General features: G+C 45.2%; 1 protein-coding gene across 1 annotated transcript; it reads right to left on the bottom strand.

The window, feature by feature from the left end:
* Positions 1–502: 502 nt before the first annotated feature.
* Positions 503–14,472, bottom strand: LOC142954797 (ral GTPase-activating protein subunit beta-like). Its single transcript, XM_076096052.1, has 32 exons — positions 14,317–14,472; positions 13,723–13,925; positions 12,881–13,035; positions 12,291–12,477; positions 12,071–12,202; positions 11,510–11,652; positions 10,938–10,988; positions 10,736–10,780; positions 10,449–10,526; positions 10,217–10,365; positions 9,106–9,286; positions 8,766–8,895; positions 8,441–8,608; positions 7,760–7,874; positions 7,485–7,620; positions 7,279–7,340; positions 6,736–6,829; positions 6,457–6,590; positions 6,143–6,325; positions 4,726–4,874; positions 4,060–4,229; positions 3,624–3,727; positions 3,363–3,518; positions 2,932–3,117; positions 2,671–2,829; positions 2,092–2,212; positions 1,855–1,971; positions 1,472–1,569; positions 1,272–1,374; positions 1,107–1,161; positions 891–1,030; positions 503–675 (listed from the first exon to the last, which is right to left on the bottom strand). Exons 1-32 carry the CDS (start codon positions 14,470–14,472, stop codon positions 503–505), a joined length of 4,233 nt encoding a protein of 1,410 aa, XP_075952167.1.
* Positions 14,473–15,573: the final 1,101 nt, after the last annotated feature.

The raw sequence follows: 15,573 nt of genomic DNA, 5'->3' as shown, positions 1-15,573 counted from the left end.
GTCAATGATTAAATTGAGCAGTTAGTCAAAAAGAAACAGACACACAGGAGGAGGATAATCATCTCTGACCCATCGCCATGGTAACAGGATGATCTGAAGGCGGTAACCATGACTACCAGTGGAGGAGGAAGAGGAAGAGGTTGTGATTGGCTCAATCAAATGTATAAATATTCAACTTTGTTAATATGTGACTTTGGCAACATTGCTGATGAAACTTTTCTTTCCAATAAAAAAAAAGACCCCTTTGAATAGAATCGATGACATCACACCAGAGGACCAATCAGAACGTGAGGTTTGTACAGGAACACACACGCAGAGACACCAGAGGTTTCCACACAGTTTATTAAAACCTCTCAGGTGACATCACCACTCAGCTAACACCATGACATCATCGCACACAAAAAAACTTTTTTAACGACAGGAACCGTTGATCCTGATTGGCTGGATCAACAGGATCACACGTCGGTCAGAGAGGTTAAAGGTCAGGAGGGTGGGGGGGGGTTCAGGGCTCCTGGAACAGGGCGGCGTAAAACGCGGGCTCAGAGCGGCGGCTGCGATAACGAAGGATGATGTCATTGATCATGTGCTTTCTTCTGACATGGGACGGAGGGGCGGAGTCACTCTCCAACCGGCGCCGCTGGCAGCAGTTGATCACGGTCTCTCTGACCAGGAAACCTGGAGACAGAGAAAGAAACGACGTCCTTCTTCAAATCGTGATTCATTAATGAAAATATTTTATATTATAAGGTTTTTATTCCACAATGAAGATGAGACGAAGACAAAACGGACTTCTTTAACCAAAAACTGATTAAATCTACAGACAATAAAGGAGTTAAAAGATAAACTCTTATTTATTTATTTATAGATTTTTCACCGTCAGTCAGACATACCCAAAGACCTCTTGCTGACCACACTCCCGTTGACCAATGGGACAACCGAACTGAACTTGCTGGTCGTGTTTCCAATGAAACGAATCAGGTACAGTCCGGTCTTCAGAGGATGGACGAAGATCAGCTGGACGTTTGAAATACTAACAATGGACAGAAAGACGGTTTTGTTACTACTAAGTCTGAGGCTCTTTGTAAAAGTGTATTTGTGTGTTTCACCTGGTCGGTGTTTCGGTCTTCGTCCCCGACAGCAGGTCAGATAGAGGGAAGCTCTCTGAAAACACAAAGTTACAACGTCTCAACGTAAAATTTTACTAATACTAGTTAACTATAATATCAACTAACGTTTGTTAGTGGTTATACTGTTTATCTAAAGTTAGTTACCGATATCCTCGAAGCGTTCGACCCAGACTATCAGAAGTTTAGATTCAGAGCCAACAGACGACAACTCAAAACGAAAAGACTTCAAGTCTTCAACTGGAGAACTCTGGACAGAGACGGACAAACAGAGAGAAAAGACGGACATGTCAGAGACTGACACACAGAAAGATAAGTGAAAAAGCTTTAATACTGAAGGTCCATACGGGGGTGGAGTCTCTGCTGGGCTCAAAAAGACTCTGCAGGTTGGATGGCACCCCAGTTGGAGGCTCCGCCTCCTCCGGACTCTTCGACAAATCAGACACTTTAAATAAAAACACAATTAACAATTTAATATGTAATAATAAGTAAATACCTTATATGGCCACACTTCTTATATGGTCACACCTCTCCTTATACGGCCTACATCTCCTTATATGGAACCACCTCTCCTTATATGGTCACGTCTCTCCTTAAATGGTCTCACTTCACCTTGTATGTTCACACTTTGTTATGTGGTACCGCCTCTCTTTAAATGGTCACATCTCTCCTTATATGGTCAACACCTAGGAGCTAACTGACTTTAGCACTTTGATCATCAGACACTCACTGTGTGATGATGAGGGTACGATGAAGGTGATCTCTGTCAGAGTGTCGGTGTACATCAGGACAAACCTCTGTCCATTAAAAACGCCCCCTCCACTGTCACCTAGCACAGCAGGGAATTCTAAAAAAAACAAAAATAACCAATTAAGGATGAAGGAGAACAGATTGACCACAGGTAACCACTTGACCCCTGACAGTGTCCTGTTGTTGAGAAGTGACCAATCAGAGCACTGACCTGAACTGTTGGTGTTGAACCCGCCCCCCTGTCGTAGTCGCCCCATCTCCACTGGCCGACCGAGAGACCACAGGAAGTCCAGGAAGTGAGACTGGACGCTGCAGCTGAACTCTACATTCCTCAGAATCTACAAAGACAAAGTTAAGCAAAGTTCTCTCTACACAACTTTCAAAGTTGTCAGATTGCTGCACTGTTCCACAACTGGCTGTCTTGTGATCGCGAGTCTCTCCCCGATAGACTCCCCAACAGGTCCAGATATTTAGCATGTCAGATATCTGGAATGTCTCTGCGATGCAGCGGCGAGCCTATCGGTTTGCTCAAACCCTAATTTGCGAGGGCTGAGCCATTGGTGATTTGTCCTCAGATCTGGGGCTCTTTTAATGGAAGTTCAAACAATTGTCAGTGAGTGGAAAATCAGGGCTGATGTTGTGTAGTGTGATCTAGACGTAAGAGATGAAGCCAGGCCAGGGAAACCTGGACAGACTCAGGACCACAACACCAACCCAATCAAACCAAATCATCAACCAACAAGGAAACTATGTCACATGCTGGAAGCAAACAACTAAAACACAGAGTAAATTTGACCTCAGCAGCTGTCCTCTGTCCTGCTCTCATGTAAAAGATGAAGGCGGAGTCACAGTTTCTGGATGGCAGCTGGTCCAAATGTCTCAGATCCTCAGAGAAACCTGGAAGTGACGAGTCCAGAGACACCAGCTGAGCTGGGACACCGCTGGTACCTGGACTCTACCGAGGACAAGTGAGAGGGAGAAAGGAGAGACAGATGGCTGTGACTACAGACAGGTCTAAACGTATCAATAAAATCTATCTCCACCGTGTCCTTGGTACCTTCAAGGTCTCAGGTGTCAGCAGGCCCAGGTGGGACAGGAAGAGTCTCGCTGTCTGGAAGTTGGTAATTGGATGCGGCGGCCTGCAGGTCTTCATGACAACTGAGCGTCCGCTCACCTGCGGCCGAGCCTCCACCTGTCGCTGCCACTTCAACGCTGCTTGCAGACGGTCCAGTTGCTGCTGCACCTGTCAGAGGAGGAGGAGCTTATACCTAACTGGTAATTTACCCACACCTGAGCAGGTGCTAAACACCTGTCTGACGTTAATTTAGCTCCCGACAGTTCTGTGACATCCAGATTTTAATATTAGCAAGACAATTAAGTGAAAAGAAGAGGACCTAAACGTGATCCCTGAGGAACACCACTGGTAAAGAAATAAAGGTAAAATGAACAATCGGCAGGGTTTGGATCTGGGTTGGACCAAGTACGTACCTCCTCAGTAACGGTCTCATGCAGAGCTGGAATACTCAGATCTACTTTAACTGAAGCAACTCTGTCAATGTTTTCAGGAAACAGCTGATGTTTGACACCACATCGTATCCCAGCATCCTCCTGGGCCACATCATGCTGCTCTGGGATCAAGGTTTGCTACAGACGATCAACAGACAGAAAATACTGAATACTGATCTCAAGCCTGACAAACACACTATGTTTGTGTTTTTATTGTATGTGGTCATTGATGGAAGTGGTCACCTGTGTTTCTGTTCTTCCCTCTCTGGGTTGCAGGTGGAGCTGTAGAGTCCAGGTGTGACCTCCTGACGGACCTCTGATCAGCACTGTGAGTGACGGACATGGCGCTGCACACACCATTCAAAACATTAGGATTGTTGTCTTTATATCTAAAAGGATTAGTTGACTGATGTATTAGTTGATCGACAGAAAATAAATCAAAAACATCAAGAAACAAAAGAGCAGTGAAAGGAAGCTACATCAGTTTGTTTCATCAAATGCTGTTAAACACTGTTGAGTGTGATCTAATTTAGAGGTTAATTTGATTTTGTCATGTTGAAATCTTTGACTGATGACAGGGGAAGAGTCAGCGAGCTTTTTAGTTTCATCGTGTTCCGGCTGTATGAAGGTCTGTGTTTCTGTCTATATCATGGTTCAAGATCAGTGAATCAGGACTGACCCTGTTCAGGTCCCTGTGGTTGTTCCAGCATGGATAAGATGACCGAGCGGTCCACCACAAAATATCTGAAGTTCTTCATACTGCTGTCACTCAAATTGGAGTGGCCAATCACAGCGTCCTCACCCAGTAGGCCTCCGAGAGATGGGAAGGCCCCCGAAACCTGCATAACACTGAGATATGAGTAAAGATCAGACTTGTAATAAGTTCTGCAGATAATGTTTGGGTTGGGCTTATTTTAGAATGAGGCATTCGACTTAAGTCTGCTGTAACATGTGTACATGGCAACTACAGATTAAGACAAGGCAACTCAAACTTGGTTCACTTAACAGATATTTCGGCCTTCATTTCAGCTCATACTTTCACTTTTAACAACAATAATAATCATGGCAACATGAGGTCAAAAACTGTGTCCCACTACACATGTTTCATACAAGTACATGTTGTCCCACCACAGCTGGTCATCATCATCATACAAAACTAATTACACAATTACTTGTGAAAATGTACTTTTTATCTAACACAAGATGGGCCAAATATGTGAACTCTGCTCATATTACTCACGTGATTAAGGTAGTGGAGATGAAAAAAAGGTATTCCTTCATTTAAGAAATATCAACTTTATTTTAAAACACCTAATACCTTTACACGTGTGTTTGTTTTGCTCACCAGCTCAGCGTGGCCTCTGCAGCCTCCTTCACCCTCAGAGAGGCGGGGTTCAGTTCTTTCTTTTCTTTACACCTCACTTCCTCTTCCTGTCTGGACTTACTGCCTGAAATTCCCAGTTCCACGATCTCCAAGACCTCCAACAAACACTCCTAAAAAAGATAAAAAACAGCATAACTACATATATAGAAGTCACGAAACACACACACACACACACACACACACACACACACACACACACACACACACACACACACACACACACACCACAGTCACCATTTCTGTTCAGCCTCTACACCTCCGACTTCAGCTACAACTCCAGGACCCGCTTTCTGCAGAAGTTCTCTAACTAGTCGAAGTGACAGATGCTGAGAACAGGGGCATTGTACACTCCATTGTTAAGCGGTGTGAGCCGAACCACCTGCAGTCAAAGACTGGCAAGACGAAGTAAACAGTAAAGTTGTTTCCAACCAGGGTGGATGTGCAGGACTACAAAGACCTGGGAGTACATCCGGACAGCAAGCTGGACCGAGCTAAGAACAAGAAGGGACAGAGCCGACTCTTCTTCCTGCTATCTTCTTTGCTGTGGTGTGCTGGTGCAGCAGGGGGAGGATAATCAACGCCAATAGAATCAACAAGATCAGCGTGAAGGCTGGCGCTGTCCTGGAGGTAAAGCTGGATTCTTTATTGGTGGTGTTGTCATGGTCAATGACTCTCAGCCTCTCCACCATGGGCTGCTCACACAAGAGGACCTTCTGCAGTAGACAACCACCACAATGCGCCACATAAACTAAAGTCCAATGATTGACTTTCTGGTCGTATCATCAGATCTGCAGCCGTATGTCTTGGACACTTGGGTGAAGAGAGGAGAAGCGCTGCCGGCTGATCACTACCTGGTGGTGAGTTGGATCCGTAGGCAGCGGAGGCTGTCGGACAAACCAGTTAAACCCAAAAATGTTGTGAGGGTGAGCTTGGAACCTCTGGCTGAAGGTCTTAAACACCTCCCTTCAGCAAAAATTCTTATACATTTAGTTACCTATTAATTAGTTACCTGGCTGCTAGTTACTGGTTAGTTAATTACCGGTCGGTAAATTACCTTTTACAGTGAGGGAGCAGCAAGCCGATTTGCATTAGCAGAGTGCAGTGGAATGGCAGGAGTGTAAGGTTTGATCATATCCTGGATGTAGGCTTGAGCCATTAGGCAAGTACCAGGGTCTTCAATCAGATTGGAAAAGTCACTGAGAGCCGGTCCAGAGGAGCGAAGTTGTGTGGGAGAACTTGGGTATAAGACCAGCCGGGTCAGTTGATTACTTTCCTGGCTGTTTGTTATCTGCTGGTTAGTTACTTGGCTGTTAGTTGCATGGCTGTTAGTTGCATGGCTGTTCATTGTATGGCTGCTAGTTGCATTACTGTTTGTTACCTGGTGGTCGAGCAAGGTGGGGTGCTGAGATAACCAGACGTTCAGACAGTAGAACGCAGCGACGATGATGGAGTGCAGATCTCTGGAGTGAAGTGGAGGAGGACGACTGCACTGAAACACGATGTAACAACAGACTGAAGTGACGGCTCGCCTCCTCTCACTCTCTTCCACACTCACCTCCACCTGCAGGATGATGAGAGAGGGTCACAGTAACATTTACAATTAGTTTAGGGTCTGTGTGTGTGTGTGTGTGTGTGTGTGTGTGTGTGTGTGTGTGTGTGTGTAGGTGTGTGTGTGTAGGTGTGTGTGTCCACCTTAGCCAGTCCTCCCAGTACTTCCAGTGCAGAGAGACAAACTGCTGAGTCATTCCTCCACTGAGCCGTCAGACGCTGAGTCAGCAGACGCACAAACTGAACCCACAGGATCCCTGCTGCGTCTGACTGGACGGCTGGTTACCATAGCAACGCAAGCAAGAACGCACAAACACACACACACACACACAAAATCAGATAGTTGCTCTCAGATTTCCATCACATGACGGTCAATGTTATAAAATTAATTTAAAATTAATTAAAATCATCGTCAAAATGAACCTCTGGTTCCTCTGGTCCATCTATTTGCACTGGGTCCACTGGGTCCACTGGTTCCCCCGGTCAATCTGGCTCCACCTTGCTGGGACTCCGTTTCCTGGAAACAACAGTAGATGAAGTGTATTAATTTCTCCTGATAATAAAAGAAAAAAACACAGGAACAGTGTAAAGTCCTGTTGGCACCACCTGCAGGCTGATTGTTATAAATAATTCAGTCCCAAATATTATCTATAATTCCAGGCATCCCATAAATACCACATGATGTACCGTGACATGTAACACATCTTACATCAAGAGTATGTGAAAGACAACAAAACCCTGTGCAGTAAAGATCATTTAGAGAATGTTTAATATTAAGACATGAACCAGAATTTGATGATTTAATTTCATGGATGTCGCCACGAAATAGGCAGAATAAAAAGGTTAATAGTCAACCTAAAAAGTGACCTAAAACATTAAATAGTTATTTATTTCTGTTATCTAATTATGTTTATCTGTTCTTAAAATAGAGTTCCAGTAAATGTCAGTATATGTGAGTTGATTCACCTTCTGAGTTTGTCCTGCAGCCTTTATCAGAGCCGAGTCCTGAACCAGGTTCAACATGGCCGCTACACAAAACAGAAATCATTCAGACTGTCTGAGCTCTGAGTGTGTAAACACAGTAGAGACCGCCAAAATAAAAACAATTAAGTCAGACAGAGTAAGAACAGTACAATGAATAAATGAATGAATGATCAGGATCTGTAACTGACCGAGTATTATCTGTGTGTTGGAGGTGTCTGTCTCCGTCTGCAGAGCTCCAATCAGAACACCGATGAGGCGGGGCTTCAGAGACAGGAAGCTACCACCTGTGACATCGTCACCATTGAACCGCCCGTCCAATAACACCTGAATCCACACACACACACACAGCTGACTGTTACTCTCTACTTGGTTATTATTGGATGTTCTTACTTCACCTGTGAGGTCTAGCTCAGGTTTGCACAGGTGTGTGTGTTGGTTTTTAAAAGGGTGGATAAAAGCTTACCTCTGATCGGACGGATCCAAACTGCAGAGGGAGGGGCAGCATGGTCAGCAGGACCAGGATGGAGGCTCGCCTCAAATCCACCGGACTCACAAAACCTTTAAACATCAACAGGTCTCTGGACAAGAGACTCATAGATTAAACTACCCAGCAGTGTATAAAGTAATGTGCTCCACCTTTAACAGCCACAGAATTAAAGTGATGAACACATTTATGCATCAATAATTATACAATTTTGAATGCATGACTTTTACTTGGGACGAAGTATTACTACTTTACGTAAGTAAAATATCTGAGATTTGAGGCTCATTGGTAAAACAAGCCGGTACCCACAGGGTTCTGGGTCCAACTCAGACATGGACTTGGAGACATGGGGGTCTGTGTGACGTCAGAGGCCGGGGTCTGCTGACCCCTGACTGTAAGAATTCCAGCACTAGATTTTCTTCTAATTATGTTTTATAAAAAACAATCACAACAGAATCTTAGATGGTTCTTCCCCAGAACCGAGAGACTATAAATCTCAGCAGTCCAGAGTCACCTGGCCCAGGTGAGACTCACTGAGCTTCATTATACTGTGACGCCAACAGCAGCAGAACTGTTCTGCAGTACAAGTATTTAAAGAAGCAGTGTCTACAGTAATAATACTAGTATTCACAGCGATTGTGGTATTTGCAGTAATTGTACCTGTCGAGCAGCACTTTCTCCACAGCTGAGATGAAGGAGGGAAGCAGCAGGTTGACTCCTTTCAGGTCACAGCAGAACAGACAGGTGGAGTTCAGCAGGATGGAGGCCAGAACAGGAGGACACACTTCCTCCGACACCTGCAGACCCTGAAGGAGAACCAGGTAGAACCTGAAGTTTGGACAGAGGAGAGAAGAACACACACAAGTTTTAAATGTGAGGAAGTTTACTACAAACTAAAGACAGACAGAACAACAACTGTCACCAGATTATATAGTAGTACAGAGAGGTCTGCACCTGGAAAAGTGTTAAGACATACAGTATGTACCTGGACAGGTAGACAGACAGGATGTCCTCTGCAGTTTTCTTACAGGTGAAGATCCTGCAAAGTGTCCCGCAGGCCTCGGCTCTACCAGCCGCCCACCTCGCTGACATCACAGTGACATCACCATGACCGGCTGGAGAAGACACAAAGAGAGTTCATCATGTGAATGGTGACAGTAACACTACACAGTGTATGAAGAACCTGTAATGTGTGTCATATGTGTTGCACTGTGTGCAGTATGTGTTGCACTGTGTGCAGTATGTGTTGCACTGTGTGCAGTATGTATAGTACTGTGTGCAGAATGTGTTGTACTGTGTGCAGTATGTGTAATTAGAGTACTGACTGGGCAGGCCAGAGTCTCTGTTGAACAGAGCAGCATCAAACAGCCAGTCACCGAACAGGTGAAGGAGGGAGTCCACGTTACACCTGAGTGGGGACGGGGAGGGTCTGGGGGAGGAGCACAGAGGGGGTTGGGAGGGGGGAGGAGGTGAGGACAACTTCCAGTGATGGGGGGAGGAAGATGCCTGAGAGGAGAGAGGAATGAAGCCCCATAAGAAATATGGCTCAAACATACCAGGACAAGAAGTGAACCTGTACAGGTAAAGAGTCATATTCCCAGACAGGTAAAGAGTCATGTACCCGGACAGGTAAAGAGTCATGTACCCGGACAGGTAAAGAGTCATATTCCCAGACAGGTAAAGAGTCATGTACCCGGACAGGTAAAGAGTCATGTAACCGGACAGGTAAAGAGTCATGTAACCGGACAGGTAATGAGTCATGTACCCAGACAGGTAAAGAGTCATGTAACCGGACAGGTAATGAGTCATGTACCCGGACAGGTAAAGAGTCATGTTCCCTAACAGGTAAAGAGTCATGTTCCCGGACAGGTAAAGAGTCATGTTCCCGGACAGGTAATGAGTCATGTTCCCGGAGAGGTAATGAGTCATGTTCCCGGAGAGGTAATGAGTCATGTACCCGGAGAGGTAATGAGTCATGTACCCGGAGAGGTAATGAGTCATGTACCCGGAGAGGTAATGAGTCATGTTCCCGGAGAGGTAAAGAGTCATGTTCCCGGACAGGTAATGAGTCATGTACCCGGACAGGTAATGAGTCATGTATCCGGACAGGTAATGAGTCATGTACCCGGACAGGTAATGAGTCATGTATCCGGACAGGTAATGAGTCATGTACCCGGACAGGTAATGAGTCATGTATCCGGACAGGTAATGAGTCATGTACCCGGACAGGTAAAAAGTAATTTACCCAGAAAAGTAAAAAATCATGTGCCGGTACAGGTAAACATTCATGTATCCAGACAGGTAATAAGTCCGGTGCCAAGACAGGTAATGAGTCATGTCACCAGTCAGGTAAAGCGTTATGTAAAGAGGCTTATAGGGAAAAGGGAGGATATTTTAGGAAATACCAAAATTCCACGAATAAACACGTCGTACCGCAAGAGGTTTGCTCGTTGCCTTTGAAACATTCACAGGTTTCAGTTGTTTGCTGTGTGGAGGGGGAGAGGTGGTGGAGGGAGGGGCGATGGGCAGGCTCAGTATGTTCACCGGGATGGGAGGGGCACTGCCAGAACGAGGTCGAGAGACACCTGAGGACACCAGAGAACAGGTGTTTCTACAGATCGAAACCACTAATCAAATCTGGATAGGGAGGCAGGTAGGCGGGGCTTACCGTGGGAAGGGTGGCGGTCTCTGAACGGGCTCCTGGTCACAGCAACGCCTGAGAGGAGACGAGGTGGAAAACAAACATTCTCAAACTGAAAAACCAAATGTCAGGTAAGACTGAAGGTTTAGTTTTAATCAATGTTATCAATTAAATTAACTTTAATCCAGACATTTGGCCCCGTGGGTACAACAGAGAACAGACCAGGTCTGGTTCTGGTTCGGCTGTCAGAGGATTCTACTTTGATTATCTTATTGATCGGATTAACCTGATCAGTTTAGGTTAATCTGATTTACCGAGAGAAGGCAACCAGTCTCTGAAATGGATCCTTGTTGTAAGTCCTGGAGAAACACAGCAACAAAAGAAACTGTCACAACAGCAGAAACAACAACAGTGTATATCAGTGTGTGTGTGTGTGTGTGTGTGTGTGTGTGTGTGTGTGTGTGTGTGTGTGTATATATACATATATACTGTATATATATATATAATGTGTGATACCAGTGCTTGGCAGAAGCTGCTCTGTTGGTTCTTTGTTGACCACAGTCACACCTGTAGAAACACAAGTTACAGTCAAAAGTTACTCAAATAAAAATAGCACTTAGGCTGTGAAATTAAATTATCATCAGCTCATCATTACTCTTAATTAACATACAGCACTTTGAGTGTGTAAACCACATTTGAATGCAGATATCACAACATAAATGTGATTAAATGTTGACAGTGATGGATTTTATCTCCATTGATATTCAAGGGGAAGTGAAACCAGCGACTACCTGAAAGGAAGGAAGTCTATAAGCTGATGATTTAGGACACAAGTCAGAAAATCTGAATGAATAAATATGTAAATACTATTTCCCGGATTTTACATCTTCATGCCAGTTAACGAAATAGCACATTATTGTGAAATTTAATTTTCATATCATGCTTTTCAAATGAATGGTAGTCTAAGCCACTTGTTAAGCTGATTGCTCTAAGATCTCTGTGAAGACGAATGTTCCAGACATCTGAGTGAGGAACTAAATGCCTGACCCAGGGGTCAGAGGTTAGGTGGAAGTCCGAGGTCAGTGTACCCAGGAAGGCGTCGACCAGCGTGCTGACTCCTCTCATGGCTCTGAAGAAGATGTTTGGCAGCTGACTGTCTCCTCTTGATGCCTCCTCATGGGAGGAAGGAGTCGAACCAACAACCACAGGGCGACTGAGATCCACCGGGTTACTGAAAGGAGATTTATTGAAGTGAGATTTAAGAGCATCTCGGGATGTGATTGGCCTATATCTATCTATCTATCTATCTATCTATCTATATATATATACACATCTCTCTGGTAGAGACCTGTCAATCACAGTAAGCCCCGCCCTAAAGCATCCCCTGCTTTATGGTCTGTTTGACTCTAAATGGACCATCATTTACTAAATGAACATCATGCTGTATTGAAGAAGACTTGAAACTAGAGATTGAGACCATAAACTCATGTTTACAATGTTTACTGAGGTAATAGTAGAGTCATTTTCTCATAGACTTCTATATAACCAGAGGAGTCGCCCCCTGATGGACAGTAGAAGGAATGCAAGTTTTAAGACACTTCAGCATTGGCTTCACTTTTCAGACCCGGAGGTTGCCACCTTGGCTTCACCTGAGCAGGTGCAGGAACCTGAACCAGGTCTGAGGGACTATGTGTTCGTCCATGTCTTCAGGGATTAGAGCAGCGTCTTCATCTGGGACTTTAAAGTGCGGGAAGGACGGACCGAAGGTCAACAGCAACAACCTGAACAGACAACACAAATATAAACAATGAACTACAGGAAGAAGAGTTGTCGTTTTATCACAGTTTGTTTGTTTGTGTGGTTGTGAACCTGGAGGTCAGGGCGGCTATGACTCGGCTCCATTGCTCCACTACTGCGGCCTGATGTCTGCAGCTGCTCAACATCTGTTGGCCCGTCTGCCACAGAGAGTGAGACGGAAAACACCGAGAGCAAGACAGCAACCAGACCTCAAACAGCACAGCCATCGACAGGTGAGACAGCTGCTCCGACACGCCGCCTGCAGAGACGGAGACAGGTGATCAGCTGAAACTGAACGCTCTTAAAACTGTTAAGAGGACTTCAGGAAGATCAGTTTCTTCTTCTTCCCTCAGGTCGTCACCTTGATGAACACTGAACATCGGACATACTCTGTCAATTGCCTTCTAACACCAAAATATCCACTGCTGCCAAACTCCTTGTATGTGCACAAGTATTTGGCCAATAAAGGTGATTCTGAGACAGAAAGGTAAGATAACTGATCATATAAACCGGCTGCAGAGAGAGAGAGAGACAGAAACAAGTGAGAATAAAGACAGGAGACAGACAGACAGGTGAAAGATAGAGACAGGTCTATGAGAGAGACACAGGTGCGTGAGAGACAGACAGGTGAGGAGACAAATGGGCGGGGGTCACAGGCTCACCTGTTGCGAGCATGGTTTGGTTGACGCAGAGCAGAAAGTTCAGTAGAGTGTCCCAGGTGTCTCTGCTCATCACAGCGCTGTCTCTGGCCAACGACTGAACTGCACACAACACCTGCTGACAGAGAGATATGTAGACCGGACTCCCCTGGTCCGACCTGAAGAGGGGGGACGAGGAAGACACAAGTTCATTTTATGAATATATATCATCAGCTATCACTGCATGCTACACATGCATTGGCATGAGGGGCTTCTCACCACTATTAACTTTCAATGAGTGAATTGAATTATGGGACAACAGGTGTCGCCTACAAGAACCCTCTTCTCTAATATTACAGTTACAAACAAAAACAAAGTGATGCATAGAACAAAGTCACATAAACTACCCACCAGAGACTGAGCCACTAGAACCCCCAAAAGACGAATACAGCCATCACAGGGCGCCATGGCAGTGGCAGCTAACCACATAAAGGGTCTCTAGTCCTAATCTCCTAAAAGACAGCTACAATCATTCAAGAATCCCTTCAATGACCACTGGGACCTCCAAAACAATGATTAGAACCACTCAATAACCATTTAAACTTCAGACAGGGACCCTTAAACCAAATGAAGGACTTCTAGGGCCTCCTCTGTGACCACTAGAACCTTCTAAGCACGGCTGGAACCTTCTAAAAGATCACTGGGACCTCTTAATGCACCACAGGAGCCTCTTGATGCACCATTGGACCTCCTAAAACTCCACTGGAACCTTCTAATCATTCATCAAAGGTCACAGGGTCATTAAAAGTCATGGGTTCTGGTGTTGAGATGTCCATCAGAGGTTCAGTCCAGGTGTGACAGTCTACCTGGACAGGAACAGGCTGTACAGGCTTCGGAGAATCTTCTGGGTGTACAGATTGGGCTCTCTGCTGATTGGAGGAGGGATGGAGTCTCTCGGGGAAACCAGGGCCATCAGCCAATCAGTGTAGATGTCTACACAGAGTTTGACGGTGTCACCGTCCAATGGGAGAGTCAAACCGTAGCACAACACCTCCATTGTCCACTTCACCTGAAAAAACAAACTTAACCAATCATTGTTAGCATCTAGCTGCCGTGATGTAATTTCAGTTCCCACGTTCTCTGTGTCCAGTTTATTAGGAACACCTGGCTCCAACTAGGTCTGTACAGTCCTGTAATAAATCGTGATGTTTGTGTAGATTCACCTGTAGGACTGTTGTGCAGGACGTAGTTTGATGTGATGTTGAACTGTGTTGTGTCAACACACTGGTTCCTTTTAAGCACGTGCATACAGGTGTGCAGACTGCAGCTGGTAGTCGAGGCCAGTGAATGATTTCTACACTCAACTACAATTGTTCATCCAACACTGAACTGATTACATATCAACACCAGTGTGTATTTAAGTTTCCATAGAGGTCATACACACACACACACACACACACCTGTCTGTCTGTGCGCAGCAGACTGCGGGTGTCAGGGTTTCCCAGGCCAGCTCTCAGGGGCTTCACTATGGCAACAGCAACATCTCTGCCCACAGAGGGCGGGAAACAACCGAGCACGCTCACATGACCCCGCCCACTAGACAGTGATTGGTCCATGGCCTGTCAATCACTGCTCACCTGAGAGACAGACAGGCAGAGAGACAGACGGACAGTTTAAGTAAAGTGTTTTTTTTAATCATTTTTCAGTAAGGTTAAAGGGTAACTCAAGTGCTTCATTTTAATATATTTTCATACAGAACTGAGAAGTGTCCGATCACAAGTGGTCACTCGAGACCGAGAGGTCCGAACAGGGCTTCAGATGACTTTAGGATCAGCTGAGTCAGCATTGATTGGTTGCCATTTGTAAACATTTCAGCCAAAACCACTATCTCTCTCTAAACTTATCAACCGGTCCCCCCCCCACCGTTAAACCCAGTCCAGCTGAGGCACCAGCACTAGTGAACTTAATATTTTAAAAGTTCAAAGTGTCTGATTTAATGTCTGAATAAAAAGTGTCTTACCTGCACAGGTGAGTCCAGGTGAATGAGCTTCAGGCGAGCAGTCTGTGTTGACATACAGGTGTGTGTTTGTTACTGAACAGTCAGGTTACTCTGAAAGTCAAAACTCTAAACTTGAACCGACCGTCTGCTGCTGCCGCCGCCTTCTGGCTCAGGTGGAAACTTTAGTTCCAGTTTAACAGGAGGGACCTCAGTGTCAGTTTACAATAAACAAACACTAACTGACGAGTCAACATGAACAGTTGTCTCGGTTAATCTGTACTCGGACAGACAGGGCAGAGACAGAGAAACTATTCAAATTAAAGCAGAAAATTGAGGTTCTTGTTCAGTGTTCCTCATTGGTCGGTGCCATGTTCTCTCTGGTCCTCTTGCTGCCGCTACAATGCTAATGTTGCAAACTGTAGAGGACTACAAACATGGAGGCTGCAGGCCTGCACAGAAATTGGTGGAATTAGATGAATTTGGGGTTAGATGCGTGTGCTCTTGCTCATATAGATCTGCAGCGCAAAGGATTTTGGGTCAGAATAGCCAACTGTTTAGATACTGAAAGATGCGACCTGATGTAGAACATCCTGGTACTTTCAGCATACTAAATAGTAAGAGAGTATTGGAACACACAGATGGGGATCAGACAACCTTTACTCAGTAATTAGAGCTGCAAAAATGAGTCAACTACCTGATCAATAGAAATTAATTTATC

This window comes from Anarhichas minor, unplaced genomic scaffold, assembly GCF_050575085.1.
Source record: "Anarhichas minor isolate MPS153535 unplaced genomic scaffold, ASM5057508v1 ptg000021l, whole genome shotgun sequence".
Classification (NCBI taxonomy): Eukaryota; Metazoa; Chordata; class Actinopteri; order Perciformes; family Anarhichadidae; genus Anarhichas; species Anarhichas minor.
The sequence above is the reverse complement of the archived record's forward strand: the minus strand, read 5'-3'. Positions and strand labels throughout refer to the sequence as shown.

What these genes read in the sequence shown, in the direction of transcription:
- LOC142954797 (XM_076096052.1), bottom strand. Translation starts at nt 14,472, where the DNA reads ATGGACCAATCACTGTCTAGTGGGCGGGGTCATGTGAGCGTGCTCGGT. An exon ending in GAGAAAGTGCTGCTCGACAG is followed by an intron (nt 7,875 to 8,440) that starts GTACAATTACTG and finishes TCTCTTGTCCAG; the next exon opens with AGACCTGTTGATGTTTAAAG. An exon ending in ACCACAGGGACCTGAACAGG is followed by an intron (nt 3,728 to 4,059) that starts GTCAGTCCTGAT and finishes TGGTGTGTGCAG; the next exon opens with CGCCATGTCCGTCACTCACA.